Consider the following 20,681-nt stretch of genomic DNA (forward strand, 5'->3'; position numbering starts at 1 on the left):
TATGCCATCAATTATCTATTTTCTTTCTTTTGTCTTTATTCTTTCCCTCTCAACACTTCTTTTCTCACATTTTATAAATATACTGGAGCCTCCCCTATCATTCCCTCCTGCAACCGATAACAAACTCTCCTTACTTGTTATTGATTTCATCAACACTTGGACCCTCATTTTTCCTGCAGCTCTTTGCCTTTCTTTTAAAAGAGTTCCTCAACTTTACCTATATTACATAAATTCAGTGGTCTCTTTCCCATCCATAGCCTGCCTTACCTCAACATCTTGATATTACTCTATATGATGGCCACCCCCTCTCATTTCTCCCCTTTTAATTCCATGACCCTCTTCTCTTCATTTCTGTCTACATTGATCATGGTTTCTGGGCCGTTCTTTACATTTTCCTGTTCCTCTGCATATCTTTCAAGGCAGATCTTTCCCAAAGTTCATGCTTTTTCAAGCTTTGCTTTTTTATCACAGAGCTCCTTGGGTGGTGAGCTCACTCGTGCCATGATTTCATCCTAGTTACTTTTCTGTTTTCTAAAGCTATGTAGCAGGCTTCCTTTCTTCCTGGCTTTCTGTTGGGTTCAGACAACAGTAGGTACCAGTAGAGGATCAGAAGAGGGAAAGAGAGTGAGGTTGCAGTCTTTATTCCCTTAGCTCCCTCCCTGCTGGTTCACTACCAGATTGCCCAAGGTCAAAGTCCCTATCACATGGCCCTCTCCATAAAGCTCCATCTGGGTTATGGCCTTTGCAGGGCTGTTGCTAGCTTTGCAGGACTGTACCATGCCAATCTGATTTAACTAAACTATCACCAAATCTGTGTAAGCAAACCCTTTATTAAAATCTCCTCCACTTACCTGTGCATGACTTTCTTATTTTTCCACTTGGATGTTAAATGAGACAACCACACATTATATAACCCCTGGAGAAGCATGCAGGAAAGGAACTTGAGTGAGAAAACTTAGGTAAATTAAATGAATATAAACATATTTATTCCCTGCTTAGCTAGCAAGGACTTTTATTCAAAATAAAAGATTCTAATGGATTAGTAGCTAAGAATAAAGGCTGTGGAGTCAGACTTCCTGGTCTGAATCATGGCTGTGCAATTGACTAGCTATGTGACGCTGGACAAGTGACTAAATTCTTTATACTTTAGTGTCCCTATCTATAAAGTAGGGATGATAATAGTTTTGAGTGCCAAGATTTATTGTGAAGACTAAATGAGATGATTCATAGGGAATACTAAATAAAATGTCTGGCAAATGTAAGTGCTCAGTAAATCTTAGCTATTATTCTTATGTCTAACAGAATTGAGCCTGGGAGAGGCTGATAAAGGCTAGGTCCAGAGATTAAGCAATCACCCTTATTAGCTGGAGGGAGGTTTCTGAGTTCTAATATTTGCTTCATTAGTCCCTAAAGACAATACTAAGTTCATGCTAACTTTGAGAATGCCCTAGTTACCTAGCGTGACAGACAGGTTTTAAGATGATCTCAATTATATCTTGCGTAGTAATACCCTCCCCTTGAGCATAGGCAAATCTGTGAATTGCTGCTAATCAATAAAATATGGCAAAGGTAATGGGTTGTTAGTTTTATGTTACATAAGATTGCAACTTTCTTCTTGCCAGCAGGCTCTCCCTTGCTCATTTTGATGAAGCAAGCGCTATGTTGTGAACTGACCTATGAAGAAGGCTATGTGACAAGGAACTGAGAGCAATCTTTGCCCAACAGCCAGCAAAAAAACTGATGTCCTCAGTCTAACAGCCCTCAAAGAGCTGAATTGTTCCTAACGTGAGACAAGAAGTGGATTCTTCCCCAGTTGAGCCTCAGGTAAGACCACAGCTCCAGCTAACACCTTGATTGAATTTGTAAGACCCTAAAGCAGAGGACCCAGTTAAGTTGTTCTTGAATTCCTGGTCAGCAGAGACTACGAGATAATAAATTTGTATTGTTTTTAACCACTAAGTTTGTGGCAATATTTGTGTAGCTATAGATAACACACCTAAAATGTAGCTGCATTTACTCAGTTTCATTCTTTAGCACTTACAGTCACCATGATAGTTTCTGAGAACAAAGATTAGTAAGACTCAGTGTCTATCCTCAGACAATTCACAGAATAGTGGTGGTAGTCATGGAAGTAATGAAGATAGACACTGAAATCACTGAGAAAATCATGAAAATACAAATACTATAGTGGATGTCTGTACAGCATACAGTCAAGGCAAAAGGGAAGAATGGTTTGTTCTACCTGGAGGATGAAAGACTCAGGAAAGACTTTCGTGAGGAAATGATGTCTTAGTAAGTCTTGTGAGTGAGCGTTTCATTGGCAAAAGAAACGACATGACCGAGATATAGCAAGCATTATTATAAAACTGGGTGTGTCTGGGGAGTTGCAGGCCTTCCTTTATGGAGTAGAACACAGAGCATACGTATCGTGGAGGGTGCACTGGTGAATAGGTGAGGAACATGACACTTAGCTGGACAGGTAAGAGTGTGAATGAAAGTGGCTGATCATTGAGGACTGTGTGTGCTAAAGAAAAGAATTTTAAAAGTTAAATGTTAGGTGATGTCGAAGAGCCCCGAAATGTATAAACAGTAAAAGGACATGATTGGATTTCTGTTTCTTCAAGACGACTGTGTCACAAACACTGTAGAGGATGAAGTGGAAGGAAAGAGACCAGAGTCAAACAGACCATTATAGACCAGGAAGGGAGAAAGTGTGGCAAAAAGATGACCCTCCTTGGAAAGAATCACAAGGTAGAAATCATGGGCTGTGCAGGTGAAGAAGGTGGGGAGTCGAGGTTGATGCTGAAGCCCATGGATTAGGTGGCTATGCTGACTGGTGCTGCAAGTCCCCGAAATGGGACCATGGGAGGCAGTGGGATTGTAGGGAGCGGAAGCAGGAGGGTAGGGCATGAGACCTTGTGGTGATGGCATTAGTTACCAATAAAAAAGACAGTATGATTCTTTCTTCTAATGAGAGGAACTGAGACCAGGCAGCTGGGAAAATCTTGTCAGTCTCTAGATATGAGAGGAGTAGTTTCTTTGAAAGGAAAACTTCAAAATTGTATTCTGAGAACCATGATCAGGATGGGAGGCAGAAGTCAGAAGGGAGGGTGCAGTTTCAGACCGTGGATCTGGGAAGAGATTTCCTCACTACGGCGTGATCTGCTTAACTTAAGGACAGAAAGTTCCAAAGAGCCCTAATATACCTTCAAGGCCTCATCTGCCTGGATCAGTCTTGTTCTTGCTTTCTGCATTCCAAGCACACTGCCTTCTTACTATACCTGGAATGCTCCCTGTTTACCCAGGTCATAAAGCCCACTGAGTTGCTTGCCAGAGGCATTGGAGACCATAAGAACAAGAATGTAAAAATGCAACTTTGCTTTGAACAGAACTTCTAAACTAAGCCTGTCTCATGCCTCTTTGCACATCCTCTTCTCAGTGTCTGGCAGGCCTGTCTTCTCCACTTCCTTCTTCATTTTTGGCTTTGTGAAGTCATCCTTAAATATTCCATTCATACCTCATGCTCTGCATGAAGCGTTTTCTATACCTCTAATATGAACCAGTACCATGCTTTGTTTCCACAGAACCCTTGATTATCTCATTCATCATGCTTCTCACAGAACTGAAATGATCTTAAGGTCAATACCACATTAAATTGTAAAATACTGCATCTCCGATGCTTGGTATATGGTAGATATCCAATTAATATTACTTAAATACATGTTTCTTGAAGTGAACTGAATAGAAGAAAGAAAGAAAAATTATAATCAATATCCAAATGTTTAAGGAGAAAGAGTTGGCAAACTGGCTTATGAAGGGATTATACCCACCAATGGTCCAATTGATAATAGAGAAATATTTAGGACATGTTCTTGTTTGCTGCATTTGAAACGTGTACCACTAGTAGATAACTCTTGCCAACACTTTATGCTACTAAACTGCTGCCACATATATATTTGTAACTCCAGTGACTCCCAGGGGGACTTTCTGGTTCCCTTATTTTATTCCCTGGGCAACAACTACACTTGGGTTAGACGTAGTCATCACTCAGTACTAACAAGGAAATCTATAGGATCAATCATAGTATTCTTGTAGTGAGCAAAGCTATATATTCAACACATTTCCTCACGCTGGGCATTCATGAAGACTACATTTCCCAGCTTCCCTTGCAGATTGTCCCATACCATGTGACTGAGTTTAAGCAATGAGTTGTGAGTGGGAATGATGAGTCACTTTGAGTCCAAGGCAGGAAGATGTAGGTATGGCTTTTCTAGATCCTCTCCTCCTGGCACTATGGCTGGAAGTGAAGGACTCCAGCTCTTCAGTAGCCCAAATGCTTGCGTCACTCTTTGAAATTCAGACAATCTACACTGGACTGTGATTTGAGCAAGAAATAAATCTTTGTTGCGTTACGCCACTGATATTTAGAGCTTTTCTGTTAGCAACAGTCAGTGTTATTTATGATAAATAATACAACCTCATAAAAGTTGTTTTGAAGCAAATAACATTCTTCCACATAATCACTGAAATGTCTATTTATTAATAAGTGGTGCAGTATTTATTTAAGATAGAACATAAAAAATCAGGTAAGAATTATTTGCATAATATATATGGAAATCAACCTATTAAAGTTGTTCAAATATTGGACAGAGCCAGAATATAAATTACACATACAGTTTAAAAATTACAGGAAATCATATTATAAAGAGCACTAAAGGCCACTTGTGGAATAGTTGTGTTCCCCTGTAAGCCAGAATGTGAAGAAAGCCTACTCATAGCACAGAGACAAACCCAGGGAGCAAGGCACCAGAATTCTATGCCATAAAAAGGGGTTAAAAAATACAATCCAAAATCAAATATAATGGATTCATGTCACTGGGAACCACAATTTGTTCTTCAAAGACTGGTGTTTTCCATCACTGCTACATTAGAAAAAGGAGGAAAAAAAATAGCCATCTGAAGCAAGGCAGAGATCATTTTTCTCTTTAAAACAAGGAAGGACTGACAAGTCTGATGAAGTCCACCTGTCTTTCTAAGATGATTTTTTTTTTTTTTTCAGGATGGGACGGAGCCGACCTCCCCTCTCTGACAGCGAATCTCTGATCCTTGGCAAAATGGCTGCCCCAAATCTTGCAACACGGCCACCACCTGGACTCTTAACCCTCAGGGGAACTGTGGGGGTGGGAACTGCCGCCTCCTTAGAAAAGGATTCAGAGGGGTATAGAAGGGCCCAATTACCAGATCAGGCTGGCTTCCATGGGAAACCTTGGTCTTTTAATACTGAGAAAGAGAGACACAGCTGTTCTGAGCTTATGGCCTCCCAGAGAATGCTCTTAAAGACTCACCTGTTTCTGCAGAATTTCAGAGCTCAGAAATAAAGGTACAGTCTAGAGACAAAAGACCAGAGTCAGCAGAGATGTGGAGATATTTGAACTTGTTTGATTAAAAACAATGACAGGAGCTCCTTGGGGGCAGAGAACAAGGGGCGCTTGTGGATGATCTGCAACCACACCAAGCCCCGAGAGCTAATGGATTCCAATGTGAACCAGGTGAATAATTTATGCGGTATTATTTTCTGCCACTGACAGCTGGATTGTGAAGCCACTCAAAGGACCTGCTGAAGAGCCAAGAGGAACAGCTGACCCAGGCATCACTCTGCTCTCCAGGGAACTCACGGGTCTGTGATCTTTTTACTGTAAAGCTGAGTGGACGTAGAAGGCCGAAGCATTGTGGGGGAGCTAGGGCCTGATTTGAGAGGAAGAAGCGGGAGGGAGAAGGAGCTTTCCAGGCACACGGGCTTTGGTTAAATACGCAGCTCTACTTCTTACAATGTGTGACCTTTGACAAGGTCTTTTCTTCAGTTTCCTCATCTATAAGATGGAGACAGTAACATCTCCCCCACGGGGTTCCGATGAGGATTGCATGAACTTGAGAGAGAGCTATCATGTCACAGGCAGCTCATAAGGAGCGCTTAGGATAAGTTTCTCTCCCTTTCCCTGACCTCACTTTTGTGGGCAGAGGAAGAGAAGGGAACATTAAAATAAAATATGCTCTCATTTTTTTTATTACTCTTAGGTATCAAATTGCAGTCCATATGATAAGTCTAAGAGGAATTACAAATACATTCCTGAGCACTGAGCTGGGCTTCTGACTACTTAATTGTAAGCCATTCTCAAGTTATTCTTATATATAGCCCATTATTGGCTGGGTCAGAAAATATCATTATTTCCCTTGAAGCTTATTTTAAGCCCATAACAGTGCTATCTGGAGGACAAAGGCTTAGGTAGAATGACAAACTTTAAAATTACTGGGCAAACTATGGTTGTCCTAGAACTTAACCATCCTTCTTTCTGAATATCTCTTAGGAGCTTTCACTTCAGCCTGACTCGGGAGAAGCGAAACATCTTACCACAGGGATTCACAAGGACTGCGGGGAAGCCCTGCCAAATTCTAGCAGATTGATCCCGAGAACCATGTAAGTGGAAAGTAACAATGAAGATGCTCTTTTGAGCTAACAGAGGCCTGTTTACTTCCTAAAATAATCTCCTAGTTACATAACCATGTCCTAAGTTGAGTCCTGTTTGCTTCTTTGTAGCTTTTGGAGAAGGCCCTAGAGTATCTGCTTGTGGCCTGACAACATGGGGATTCCCTGGGACAAGGCAAGAGGATCCAAGCTGTGTTGAAATGAGACCCAGAGATCGCAGTGCAAAGGGACACCTTTGGTAAAACTGGCCAATTTGGGTCATATAGATCCCAAAAGAAATCATGCCAGACCTCCTAAAATCAAAACCATAGGGATTTATCAAGGAGAAACCCTGTTTAATTGATCTATAAAATGAGGATACAACCTAAGGCATGACTGGAGCTGAATGAGTCCAAGTGATGGGCTAAAAAGGTAAACCAGTCCAAACGTGGCAGGACCAAGAAGGAACAAGGTAGGAGAGGGCAGAGGGGTGGAGGGCAGAGAGGTGGAGGGTAGGAGTGCCTGCATGGCAATGGGATTGTTCTTCTTCATTCCCTTTCTCAACTGCACCCTGCATCAATGGTTTTTGCTAGGCCTTTTGAAGACAGCAGGAATCTGGGAGAAGGAACATCATCATCTTTCACAGCATGGAAACATCAGTCTTATTCCAGAGAAGGGAAGAAGTCCCCAAAGGCATGTCTGGTTTAACAGTTTCTCAAGTGGGCCAGGAAGTTCTTATTCATGTTCTGGGCTCAATAGTGATGCTTTGATTTCACTTGCTATTTTACTTTTACTTTTGTCTCTAACATCTGGAGTGAGGATCAGAAGACCTGAGTTCCAGATTTATTCCGTGACTCAATCACTTCTTCAATCACTGAGGGATGTGGTGTGATGTTCTTTGCTCTGAGCTTCTGCTTCTTGATCTAAAAAGACAGGTGGTTGCTCTGGGTGATCAAAAGCTCTTTTTGCTCTGTGTATCTTTGAATCCATGAAATTACATCTCCTTGCATCTATGATAACACATCAAAATACGAATCACAATTTTCTTACAGGGTTGCTGAGGTTAAAGCTGTGAAAGCCTGGGAACCAATCTCCCCAGGGAGGGTTTAAGCAAGCATTAACTCTTTATTCTGCAAGTTCCCCCATTCATTGCTAGGGTGTTGCCTGATAGCCACCATGCACAGTTGACTTTCCTTGGGAAATCATGAGTCTTTTATTCTTGCTATTTGACTTTATCTCCTACACATCATCCAGATGGCGCAACCTCTGGTACTATACGTCCAATGGAATTGCCACAACTCAGCCACTGAGATCCAACATTCCTGCCTCTCTTCATTCCAATATTCCTTCTCTTCCTTATTGTGGTAGACAAGAGTAAGCAGTTTTATTTGCAGAGATGTACTTACTTAAAAAGCAATCGTAAAAGCATTTGATTTAATAATTAGGATTGTATCTCCACCATTCATTTTTCTGAGAAAAAAATTTTTGGTGTAAATTTGAAGTTCATAAGTAACACCAAAGACTGAGACAATGAAGTCCATGCATACTGTAAAAAAATAACATAAATAACAGTCCCTAGTATGCATCAGTCATTGTACTAGGGGCTTTCTGTGTACATTGATTGTCTCATTTGAAAATCAAAACATGGCAGAAGAGTCAAATGCTTTTGAATGTGCTGAAACTCAAATTTTCTTCAAGTTCATCTCTATATGCTTCCTGTCTCTTTTACACTCTGCCATTATTGGCTTCTAAACCCACTAAAGCTATGCAGATAACCTGGTCCTAACATGCTCTAAACTGGGCATTAGTGAGTGAGGGGCTGCCTGCTGACTTGTTTAGGGGCCAGTTGGCACAGTTTGGGATGGTATAATATCAGCAACAATAGGATTGGGTTGATTTGAATATAAACAACTTAGACTTAAAAAGTTCATCCTGAAAAACAAGCCTTCAAGGACAAGTGAGGACATGAAGCAAATTCCTAAGGATGCCTGGGGTTCAGGAAGCAAAGAAGAATCTTTGGTTAGTCATGAAAACCAAATACCAGCTATGTGGCATCTTCTGGGGAAGCGCAGGGGTGGGGGAATCCTGGGGTGTGTTTGGCAGCACTGTCCAAAGTACAGTTGACTTCTTAGGCTGCTGAACAAACTTCTTCTCTTGCCCCAGGAGAATTTGATCTGCAGGTTCCCACAAGTAGAGTAACCTCTTTCTCTTGAAATGGGTGCTGTGTCATAGTGTGTATCATAAGCTTCTCTTGGTCAACATGATGAAATGAAAGTAGCTCAGCTCCTTGCCTAATCTCAATCTTAGTAGGGATTAGGGGAGAAGAAAGCTGGTTTCTCCAACAATCTTCCTCAGATTCCCTAGAATCCCCCTTTTTTGCACAGCATCTCTGGAGCTACGAAATTCAAAGCATTGAATCCAAACTTGAAGTCCCCATTCAACCCACTCAGTCTTGATTGGGCTGACTGGATCATTGCCATTTTGATGTAGAATCTTTGCTCTCATTTTCATGTTCAATTTCTTATGGTTTCCAAGCTAGGAAGCTTTTCTGTCTGTATAGAGTTGTTTGCAGGGATGAAATCCGGTATTTTATTTTCCTGGTAGACATAGTTTGAAGGGACCTCTGATATTTGAGACTTCTAGATTACTAGCATTTTGATGGCAGAAACTGTGGTTTTCTTATCTCTGAATTTTCAGTGCACTGCACAGTTCTGGGCATATAGTGGTGCTTAATAAACCTTGTTAAATGAATAAACAAATGACTTTTTCTTTATTACACTCCCATTACAGTAGCATGGAATTATGAGACTGATTTTGTCAAATTATGATTTTGTCAAATTATGAGTAGGTCTGGTTATATTAGGTTTTTCTACAGGAAATTATTCTTTTAAATTAGTGTCTAGGAATTACCTTGCACAAAATAGACACAGGATGCATAATTGTTGATTAATTAGTTCATTTTAACCTATATACCTTGGGGTTATCTAGTTATGTTTTCGTGAAAACTAGGGCTTTGTAGTATCAATGTCATGTCTAATAAGCCTAAACTCCCAGTTCTAAAAACAAAGTTATTAATAGCACTTTCTCAATTTGATTTGCTTTTCTTTTCCTGCAATAATTTTTTTCTTAAACTTTTGATATTTGCTTTTGTGATGATATTTGATAGTCAAAACTCACTTGATCTCAAGTACTTTTCTCAGCTCAATAGGATCATGTTTCACCTAACATTTGTGAAGCTGATTTATCTCATTCATTTTGATCTTGCTAAAATATGACATTTACAATTTTTCATGTCACACTGTGAACCAAAAAGACCAAATACATACATGAGATCATAGTTTTACCCGATCATATCATTCCTAGTTTTGATGATGGAATTATTTTGTTAACATTTCATGGAGTTCTGCTGAAATGATTGCAATTTCTTGGGCAAGTTTCAGAACGACTAGCATATCTGTGGTCATGTAATCCTGGGTCATGTTATTAACCAGTTCCATTGGATCATCATGCTGTTCCTTTGTCTGACAAAAGGATCTTTGTGAAAGCACACACTGTTTCTTCCCATCACTTACATTCAATTCCAGACCCTGAATTTCTGCTTGCTCACTGTGAGCCATGTTGCTGAGATTGTCTATGCATAGGCAACTTGAGCAGGTTTGGTTTGCCTTTCTGAAATGTATTTTTTGGGGAACAAAAGGAGAATATCAAAGCAGAGTTATTCCAAAAGATCATTTTTCTCTTTCCCTTTTTGTTTTCTTAAATGGGAAAAACAGTTCTTAAGGTTCTTATTATTTATTCATTCATAAAACATGTATTTTGTCTATGTCTATACTGATAAAGACAACTTACTAGATGTTAGACTATCAGTACTTCCCTACCACTGATCAATACAAACCTAATCTCTGCTGTCCTGGTCTTATGTTCCAGCAAGGAAGCTAGACTGCCTGCCTATGGCTTAGGAAATAATACAAGCTCCAATTCTTTCTAGGTTATTAAAAGAACCTAAGGTAGTTCCTCCAATTTTGGATCAATGGTAAATACTTTAAGCTAGAACTCCACTGAGTTGCTGGAAAATGAATCTATTTGTCAAATACTTAAGATAGTAAGTTCTTCAAGAATATTAATAAGTTAAAAATTAATTGGTGCATATGTGGAGAGTGTGACTCACTCTCCTTTTTTGTTGGTTTCCAGTAACTCAGATACATAAAGAAGAACTTCATGTACATAGTAACATGCTGGATGTCAGGCAGGTGATCATCTCAAGTGAAAGATTCCAGGAAGATCAGGATTCAACAATCACGCCCTCAGGAAGGGGCATAGGGTTTCTTAGGTTATAATCCCCAGTGGCACTTTCAGGCATATTGAAGGAGTGGGGAAAAGGCCCAAATCACCCATTCCCTTTGTCCTTCAGATTGCCAGCATGTCAAATGGAAACTCAGAGGGGACAGCCTTCATGTCTGATGCATTGAGAATTCTGGTGTATTTTCTATCTCAGACTTCAAGGTCTATACCCATCGATTTGTGGAGTTCTCAATGAAAAACACCCTTCTGCCACTCACAATGTCTGCCCTTGTCCTGGGACTTAGGGCTTTGGCTGTAAGTTCCTAAAGTCAGGGGTCAAGCTCTAATCACTACTGTATTCTGAGCTTTTTGTACAGTACCTGTTGACATGTGAGTTGAAAGGAACCTATCTCTGAGGAAGTGACTCCTCTCTCCAACATAGTGCCAGACTCTTGTATTAGGAGATGATGAAACCATCAACCAAATGTCTGCCATAGCTACTGTGGCTCTTGATAAGACTGTGAGGGAGAATAGCAGTGTCAGCTGCATACAGACATTTGTTTAGGTCATCTGAATTATCTTGTCACCATGGCAACTATCCACAACCAGTGTCTAGGTGTGTGAGAAGACTGATACAATAATACTGTGGTGTGGTCATTTAGCTAATTCATTCTAAGCCTAATGGAAACCTTTTCCATCAGAGTTTTTCAGAGCATAACAACAGCTCATAAGAGGCCAGAGGACGGCTTGTGCTTAATAGCACACCTGTACAGTAGAGCGGTGCTTCCCAGGCTGTCTGCTTACATTTTAGCTTGTCTTGTGGTTACATGTGGTTTTAGTACTTTCATTTTAAAAATCTGGGTTGGTTCCATACATTTGGAAAAGTAAAATTGGATGGTTCTGGAAATTTTGCCTGGTTGCACATCAGTAAATGTAGCTTGCTTGTATTATTTTTTTTCTAGATCTAAAATGCAATGCATCAAGCAAGCATGTTTAGCAATAAAAGTGGGAATCCCCCTCCTGCTGGATAAACTGAGTGCTTTCCACACGACACAAAGTCATATATCTTGACACAATCTCTAGGATGCATTATACAAATGGAAGAGTGGTGTGGTGAGGGGAAATAAGGGCAGGGAGAGAGTGAGCAGACCTGACTTTTGAGTCCCGGTTCTCTATGGGACAACTGAGTGAATCTGGGTGTGTCACTCTACCTCAGCCTAAGATCCTTCACTTATAAAATGGACTAGATAATTTCTGTGTGCCTTCTAGACTTTAATTTCTATTATAGATGGATATTTTGTACTTCAGTATCATAGGGAGAAACGGGAGTTGAAACTTCATTTTAAAGGCACTGAACTTAGCTCCTGCTCAGAGGGGCACTTCAGTTCTGATAAATTTCATTGTCCTTGGCTACAAAAATTGGAAACTATTTTAACTGTGTGTGTGTGTGTGTGTGTGTTTCTCCCTAATTCGTAACTCATCAGAAATGCTACTCTTGGGATTACCACCACTTTTTACAGATAAGGAAACTGAGGCATGATACTAAATAACATCAGACCAAGTGAGGTCTTTTTGAGAGCTTTTAAAAGGTTTTGCCACTTTTCTCTTAAATATTTGTTTAAATTCTTTGTTTTAGAGACACAATGACTATCTCATTCCTTTCCTAATGTTAGCTCAGTAGGCAGCCCCACTGATACACCATGCGGTATTGTTGAGAAAATTATTTTCTGCTTTCAAAAACAGCTGATTGCTGGAGTGTTTTACACAAGAGGGCAGTGATCCTAGAAATAACTTAAACTACTTTCTCTGCTAACCAAACCAAAACCCAAACCAGCCAACCAAACAGACAAATAGCATGGCTCATCAGTAATTTCTCCCTGTACCGGTTCAATCGTGATTAAAAGTAAGAACAGCAGATAAATGTGTATCCTAGAAGAGATTAGCGGAACCATTTATATAGTGTAAGGTCATGCAAACCATGCTGAAAAGGAAGCACTTTGTTGTGGTGACATGGGGAGGAAGAGGCTGTGGGAAGCCCCTGCCTAGGTGGGGCCACCACACACACGCATGCATTTGATGCAGCCATTGGTGTCCCCGCTGGTAAGCGCTGGGTGTGAGAGTAAGTGAACTATACAAAGTCTGTCTACATTACAAGGAGGGGTCAGCCAGTGACCTCTTTTAAATGGGCTTGTTGGAAGGGGTCCATACTGAATCAGAAATCCCATCCCCTGTGGATGACAGAGGCATGGATCCGCTGGGCGTGAAGGGGTCCGTGTCTGTGTCCGTCTCACCCTCGGCGAGGTACCGCTTCTCCCTCATCCAGCTCGACCCCCCATTGGGGCCAAACACATAATCATCTCTGTCCTGGGAGATGCTGAAGCCACTTGGAGACCTCTCCAGCTCCTCGTGGTTGACCGACATCAGGGACAGAGGTGTGTCGCTGTCCCGCGTGATGCTACGTCTCTGCTGGGGGGAGATTCGGTCAGAATAGGGGCCCTGCAGGTCAGCCTGGGAGTGGCAGCTCACTCGGGAGTCGAGAAGAGTCAGGATAGGAAGAACCGTGGGCCTCTCTGCATACGTTGTTGCCGAGGAAGGAGGAGCTACCTGAACCTTTCCAGTACTGGGTCCCCCTTGGGGCAGGTTCACAGGGTCATGTGCAAAAAACCCATAGGGGCTGACTTTGTCAATGGGCACCTGGTGGAAGCTGTAGGGTGGTTCCGGGGGGCCTGTCTCGGAATAGTTGCAGATGATGGTTTTCAAATCAGAATACCTGTTGTCCTCTTTCTTCTCTGCCTCAGCTGGCGAGGAGGTGCCCTTGGTTGGGTAATACTCCGTGACCTGCACCTGCAACCGTTCCATATGTTGCATGTGCATATCCACGAGGAAGTCCAGCTTCTTCCCCATGTCCTGAACCTGGAAAATCAAAGGATCTGTGAGTTACCACTTTCTCTGAGGGTAGGGATCATTGCTGTTGGTTGGGAGGAAATATTCTTTTTTTTTTTTTTGAGGTGGAGTCTCAGTCTGTTGCCCAGGCTGGATGGAGTGCAGTGGTGCAATCTCGGCTCACTGCAACTTCCACATCCCGGGTTCATGCAATTTTCTGCCTCAGCCTCCCAAGAAGCTGGGATTACAGGCGCCTGCCACCATGCCAGGCTAATTATTGTATTATTGGTAGAGATGGGGTTTCACCATCTTGGCTAGGCTGGTCTTGAACTGACCTCGTGATGCACCCGCCTCGGGCTCCCAAAATGCTGGGATTATAGGCATGAGCCACCATGTCTGGCCGGGAGGAAATATTCTAATACTGTATTTACTTTTCAGAAGGGAACAGAATTCTTGCAACTCTTAATAAGAAGAGCAGCTAATAATTTATTTTGTGCCTCCTACTTGCAAGCCTTGCCTATCATGTATTTGTGCTAATCTAGAGAAAACCTAGGCAAGGGCTTTCTAGGAAGCAAAGGCGGAAAGCAGAGAGATGCTTTGAAGTGTTACAGGCCTGCTGTGTCCCTTAGAGGAGGAAGTGGCCTTCCTAACGTTGCCTGGGTCAAGGAGCAAGGGTTCTCAATTTATGAACATTTCCTTAGACAGAAGCATGTGGATTGTTAGTCTATGTTTCTCCTACATGGTGATTGAAGCCTTAAAAATACAAGGGCAGTGGTTAGCAAGAACTGGGCTTCTCAGAACTGAAGACCCTACCTAGCGGCTTGCTCTCGCCTGCCTAAACTGTGAATGAATATACATGAGTGTGTGTGCATAGATGTGTGATGTTCTTGCTTTGACAATTCATGACTCACCAGGAAACGCTGTCGTCAGGTGTGTCACCCCATTTTACAGGTGAGGATATGAGCACCGTGATCGGCAGATGCTAGCATGGCATCTGAGTCTCAATAATAACTGACCCTTTTAGAAAAGTTACGATTTGCCTCTGTCTTATGCGCTTTATTGACTCATGTGAATTTTACGACAGTCCTCCAAGATGGATACTTTTATTATCTCTATTTCACAGGCAAGAGAACAGAAACACAGAGAAATCATGTACAGTGGAAATTATAAATTAAAATTTTAAATGAAAACAAAATTATTGACATAACAAAAAGGAACAATTCAGATTTGCTCCTACCTCTCCTGCACGGGTCCCATTTAGGATTTTGAATAAAACAAAAGGATTAATATAATCCTTGAAAAACTGGCAGTACCATTTATCTAATGTAGAGTTAGGCAGATGATGCTAGATTATGAGCTCTTTGCTATGAAAGCAAGAGTGAGCTGCATGGTGCTGTGAGTGAGCGGGTTTCTCGTTCCACCTTGAACGGATCTCACCTGTAGCCTGCCCTCCTCCTGGCCTCTTCAAACAGACCACCCACTGGCCTAGACACTGAGAAAAGGCAGACACACAACATGCAGGGGCAGGTCACTAACATTTCCTAAGGGGTCACCATGAAATGCATGATAACTGTAGCTACCATCAAGTGTTCACTGTGTGCCCGCTAATATTACAGGTAATTTTCATGTATTAACTCAATCTTCACAGCAACCTAATAGGGTATTATAACCCCCATACTACAGATGAGGAAAACTGAGGCTCAGAACAATTAATTAACTTGCATGCGATCACTCAGTAAATGCTGAATCAGTGATTTAATTTCCACATCTGTTTTGAATGGTAGGTAGTACTATTCAAGTGTCTTATTTCCCTTTGGAAAACAATGGTGGGGACCGGGCACAGTGGCTCATACCTGTAATCCCAGCACTTTGGGAGGCCGAGGCAGGCAGATTACCTGAGGTCAGGAGTTCAAGACCAGCCTGGCCAACATGGCGAAACCCCATCTCTACTAAAAATAACAAAAATTAGCCGGGTATGGTGGCGGGCACCTGTAATCTCAGCTCTTCAGCAGGCTGAGGCAGAAGAATCACTTGAACCCGGGAGACAGAGGTTGCAGTGAGTCAAGATCGTGCCATTGCACTCCAGCCTGGGCAACAGAGTGAAACTTCATTAAAAAAAAAGAGAGAAAGAAAGAAAAAAAGAAAGAAAGAAAAGAAAGAAAGGGCATTTGAAAAAAAATTTTACAGATCTGGTTTTTGGTGAGGTGAAGAAAAGACTTACCTGTCTTTCAACTTTTACAAACTTCCCCATCATGCTTTGGTCTTCAGTTTCTGATGTGGATGGCCTGGCTACATATGGTTCATTCCTAAGAAGAAGCGAACACTTCTGTAAGATCATTATACCTATTTTCGCTATGTAACGTCATTTTGGCTAGGCAGGCCATGGCCAACAGAGCCATTGCTCCCACCCTCACACTTGTGTGGCATAAAAGAGCACCATTCAACTCTGGAGGCATAGGTGAGTCAGGAAAAGTCAGAGATTTTCTGCATTCAACACTGGTATCTCATGTTTACCTCCGCTGTAGGAAAATCTGAAGCTAAATATCAAGCTGCTATTAAGGAGGCTTTGCTTTGTGTTAAAGATTATAGAGCACCTAACAGTACCTAGAGTATCTAGTTCCTTTAAATTACATTCCTTAGCCTTTCAGTCTTAGATTTGAGATCTGAGACTTTTACTCTGAGTGTGTGTGTGCAGGTGGAGATGGAGTCATCTAATGCCTGGAATTACTTACAGTGACTATAAATATTTCATGTGGCCAATTTTAATAAGAATGAAAAATCTCAAACCTTGAACGTGATGCAAAAGATGACACTGGCGAGGAATGGAATTGAAATGTGTGCTGAATTTGATTTTTGGTTATCCACAGTATCTGACTAAATTCTGGTTAGTTTCTACATTTTAATGTTTTTTGCAGATCAGAACTTTCAGGGAGTCTAGCTATTTGCTAGAACCCATTCATGCTAGGCACTTTCTCAATAGTTGATTTCTCTCTCTCTCATAGGCTACTAAATCCTGCTTAGTAGGGTAGTCTTTGGCTGAGTAGCCTTAAATTTTAAAAAGATGTCAAAAACTGGTGGCCCATGTGCTAAATCCAGCCGACTAGTGTTTTCTTTGGCCTGCACGGGGTTCTAAAACATGTAATCTGGCTGGGCGCGGTGGCTCATGCCTGTAATCCCAGAACTTTGGGAGGCCGAGGTGGGCGGGTCACGAGGTCAGGAGATCGAGACCATCCTGGCTAACACAGTGAAACCCTGTCTGTACTAAAAAATACAAAAAATTAGCTGGGTGTGGTGGCGGGCACCTGTAGTCCCAACTACTCGGGAGGCTGAGGCAGGAGAATGGCATGAACCTGGGAGGCGGAGCTTGCAATGAGCAGAGATCCCACCATTGCACTCCAGCCTGGGCGACAGAGTCTCATAAAAACAAACAAACGAACAAAAAACCACACACACACACACATGTAAACCATCTCAAAAATTGAGAATTTCATGTAAAAGCTGGATATTCTGTTTTCTGGAAACAGAGGACCCACATTCCTAAAAGAAAGTAGGGCCCTCATTCCGTTAAGAATGGAGGGCCTTCATTCCTACCTTCTTTACGTCCTCCAGGTGCCCACAGTCCCATCACTCCCTCTTCTATCCCCAGGGCTGAGGTTAAATATTAAATGCTTTCTATCATCATGTTGATGCTCTTGATTCTTTTTTTTTTTTTTTTTTTTTTGAGACAGAGTCTCACTCTGTCGCCAGCCTGGAGTGCAGTGGTGTGATCTCGGCTCACTGCAACCTCTGACTCCCTGGTTCAAGCGATTCTCCTGCCTCAGCTTCCTGAGTAGCTGAGATTACAGGCACGTGCCACCACACCCAGCTAATTTTTGTAGTTTTAGTAGAGACGGGTTTCACTATGTTGGCCAGGCTGGTCTCGATCTCCTGGCCTCAAGATTCACCCACCTCAGCCTCCCAAAGTTCTGGGATTACAGGCGTAAGCCACCACACCTGGCCTCTTGGTTCTTTCATAAGTGGAAGGTTCATAATATTTCTTAAGCCTAACTCCCTCACTCATTGTGTTACCTGCCTTGAAGACATTGGGAATAAAGAGAAATAAATTTAGGCAGTGGATTTTCTAAAGAAAATCTTACTCAAAATTTTAAAGCTTTGGAAGGAGGAGAGCGGCTCTGTTAAGGGACAAAGCTCTCTGTGTTACAGTGTTGTCGGGGGGGGGGGCGGGGGCTGATATCTGAGTGACTTCTCTGGCTTTGTCCTGGGAGGGGTATCAATCAACTCAAAGGTAATTATGCAGGATGGAGAATGCTGTGGGTTCTGCTAATGCGGAGTTTTCTTCCTGTTTCAATAAAGTTCATAAGTCTCCTCTTGTTTTATAACAGGGAAACCGGTGGGGTTATTTTCATTTTCAAAAGTCGTAGGAAGAAATATCACCCACATGGTCTGGGAAGAGGCGTGAGAAGATTTTTGTACAGAAACCTTTCAAATGGCCACCAACTGAAACAAGCCTCAAACTCTTTCTTCATTTTACTTAGGAGAGTGACAACTGCACCTACAGAAAGGACCCCAGCTGAGGTTCGGGGGTGGGGATGCTCTACAAACTTTGCACCCCTGGCCCATCAGTCCATGTCCACTGGCCCCACCTGGGAGACTGCTGGGATGGGAAGGTGAACGCTGACCCTTTCTGAGACTTCTTGTGTTTTGGCGTGGAGGGAGGTCCAGGAGTGAAAATCATATCTATTCTGAAAGAAACAAACAGAGCGGGGATTAAATTACACAGAGCTTTGTTTTGACAGTAAACCAAATCATTCTATTCTCTCTGGAATGAGATATGGGTTTAGAGTATATAAGAGAAGAGGAGAGGAGAGGAAGAGAGCGTGCATACTAGCCACAGAGAGAGAGAAAGAAAGTCAGAGAACCTATAACCTCGGTATATTCTTCTTCTTGTTTTTGATCTGGTGATACTGGAAGGATCTTTCTCTCCCAGGGGAGAGGGAGGCAGACAAACCACTGAGAGAGGTGAGGGCTGCATCTTGTTATATATTTTTCTATAGGAAATGTCACAGGTGGACTGCAAACCTGTCCTGTCTTCCAGTTCTTTTATCCCTTCTAAAAACATCTAGTTAGGGAGTTTTACAGACAAAGCCTAGGCTGCATATTCAGCTGCACACATCACTGCTGCTCTGTGGGCATCTCTGGCCAGTAGAAAGATAGATCTAACACCAGCTTCCACTCCTGCTTCTATTTCTGCATGAGGCACCAGCTCCTTTTTAAAAAACTATTTTAGGTTTGGGGGTACAGGTAAAGGTTTGTTACATAGGTAAACATGTGTCATGGGGATTGTCTTTTCTGCTCCTGTCCCTCCTACCACCCTACCCCCTCAAGAAGACCCCAGAATCTGTTGTTTCCTTCTTTGTGTTCATAAGTTCTTATCATTTAGCTACCACCTATAAGTGAAAACATGCAGTATATGGTTTTCTGTTCCTGCATTAGTTTGCTAAGGATAATAGCCTCCAGCTCCAACCATGTTCCTGCAAAAGATAGGATTTTGTTCTTTTTAAATGGCTGCATAGTATTCTGAGAGTCATCGGTTCCTTCTCTATGCCTGGACCAATAGGAAAGAAATGTTGCCTATCACGCTGTAGGTTGGGACAAGGGCTGGAGGGAAAGCAGGCTTGAAGGCTTATCACAGGTCCAGGACCATTAAGACCATGCACCCTGAAATAGCCATGGCTCCTTCTGTCTCCTCCCTGGAAACCCAGCTGCTCCACCACTGATGGCATTTCCTTTCTCTCTTGCCCTGCAAGGTCAGCACGGCTGGAGATATGCAATCAGAGATCCAGATGGTCACCCTCTAGCCACAAACGCTAGAAACACATTTGCTTAATAAGTAGCAAAAACTATGACACTGTCATAGTCCACTCTATGCTTATTTAAATTGACTGGTAGTTTTGGAGTGTGGCATGCCTTAGACATCATGCTTCATCCTTGTCTCTCAGAGAGCCATAGTTGCATAAATAACAGCATGTTAGGCTCAGAATTTGTTCACACATCTATTCATTCAGCAGGTAGTGAGCACTGACTCTGTGCCTGCCACTATGCTAGGAAGCCCAGCCTGGCCAGCACGGTGAAACCCCCTATCTACTAAAAATAAAAAATCAGGGGGTGTGGTGCCATGTGCCTCTAGTCCCAGCTACTCAGGAAGCTGAGTCAGGAGAATCTCTTGAACCCGGGAGACAGAGGTTGGAGTGAGCCGAGATCGTGCCACTGCACTCCAGCCTGGGTGACAGAGTGAGACTCCATCTCAAAAAAAAAAAAAAAAAAAAAAAAAGGCCATGGAGAAACACACCTCCAACGTGACAGCATCATTAACTTCCAACCCAGTCAGTGTGATGTTCCTGTTCTCTAGCAGGACACTCCAGTAGGACAACATCACTCGGACAGCGAAGCTGAGGCCCAGAGAGGACGCGTGTCCATTGGAAATTCCACACAGTCAGAGAGTGAACTGCAATAGGAGTCTGGTTTCCTGACTGTTATTCCATGACTCTTGACATCACAACTGCCCGTTTTTTAAAAAATGTGCAGTTTTACAACTTATGAAAGATTTGATACATTTTAAAAGTAGAAAAAAAAAGTCACATATGGAGTCATCATCTCAGTACAGCTACTGCAATCTCTCAGGGGAAGTCCTACTCCTTTTCTCCAGGCCCCAATATGGGAAAGTGTGTGCATGTCCTGTGTATTTCTGAATAAGCATATGTGTGCATGTGTTTAGAATCATACCTATATATTAGTAAACATCACAAGGTCTAGGCAGAGTCTATTTACTCTGTGACATTATATATGATACATAAACATACATATGCAGCTATAAATATATACATATGCATATATATGTGTACACACATGTCCGCATGTATTACTGGTAATTATATCATGCATATATATCCACAAATCAAATAATTAAAAAATCTCATTATACTTTTTCTAAATATTATTTTATGGTTGCATAACTTGTTTTTTTTTTTTTTTTGAGATGCAGTCTCACTCTGTC

The 20,681-nt window shown here is 42.0% G+C and overlaps 1 protein-coding gene across 1 annotated transcript in view; it reads right to left on the reverse strand.

The window, feature by feature from the left end:
• Window positions 1-4,517: 4,517 nt before the first annotated feature.
• KCNQ3 (potassium voltage-gated channel subfamily Q member 3) overlaps window positions 4,518-20,681 on the reverse strand; it is a 365,166-nt gene continuing 349,002 nt past the window's right edge. Inside the window, exons 13-15 of the mRNA XM_023222961.3 lie at window positions 18,271-18,369; window positions 15,849-15,933; window positions 4,518-13,657 (exon numbers count right to left, since the gene is read on the reverse strand). Coding sequence (XP_023078729.1) covers window positions 12,923-13,657; window positions 15,849-15,933; window positions 18,271-18,369 — 919 coding nt within the window. The 3' untranslated portion in view covers window positions 4,518-12,922. The remainder of the gene's footprint in view (window positions 13,658-15,848; window positions 15,934-18,270; window positions 18,370-20,681) is intronic.

Source organism: Piliocolobus tephrosceles, chromosome 7 (genome assembly GCF_002776525.5).
Source record: "Piliocolobus tephrosceles isolate RC106 chromosome 7, ASM277652v3, whole genome shotgun sequence".
Lineage (NCBI taxonomy): Eukaryota > Metazoa > Chordata > Mammalia > Primates > Cercopithecidae > Piliocolobus > Piliocolobus tephrosceles.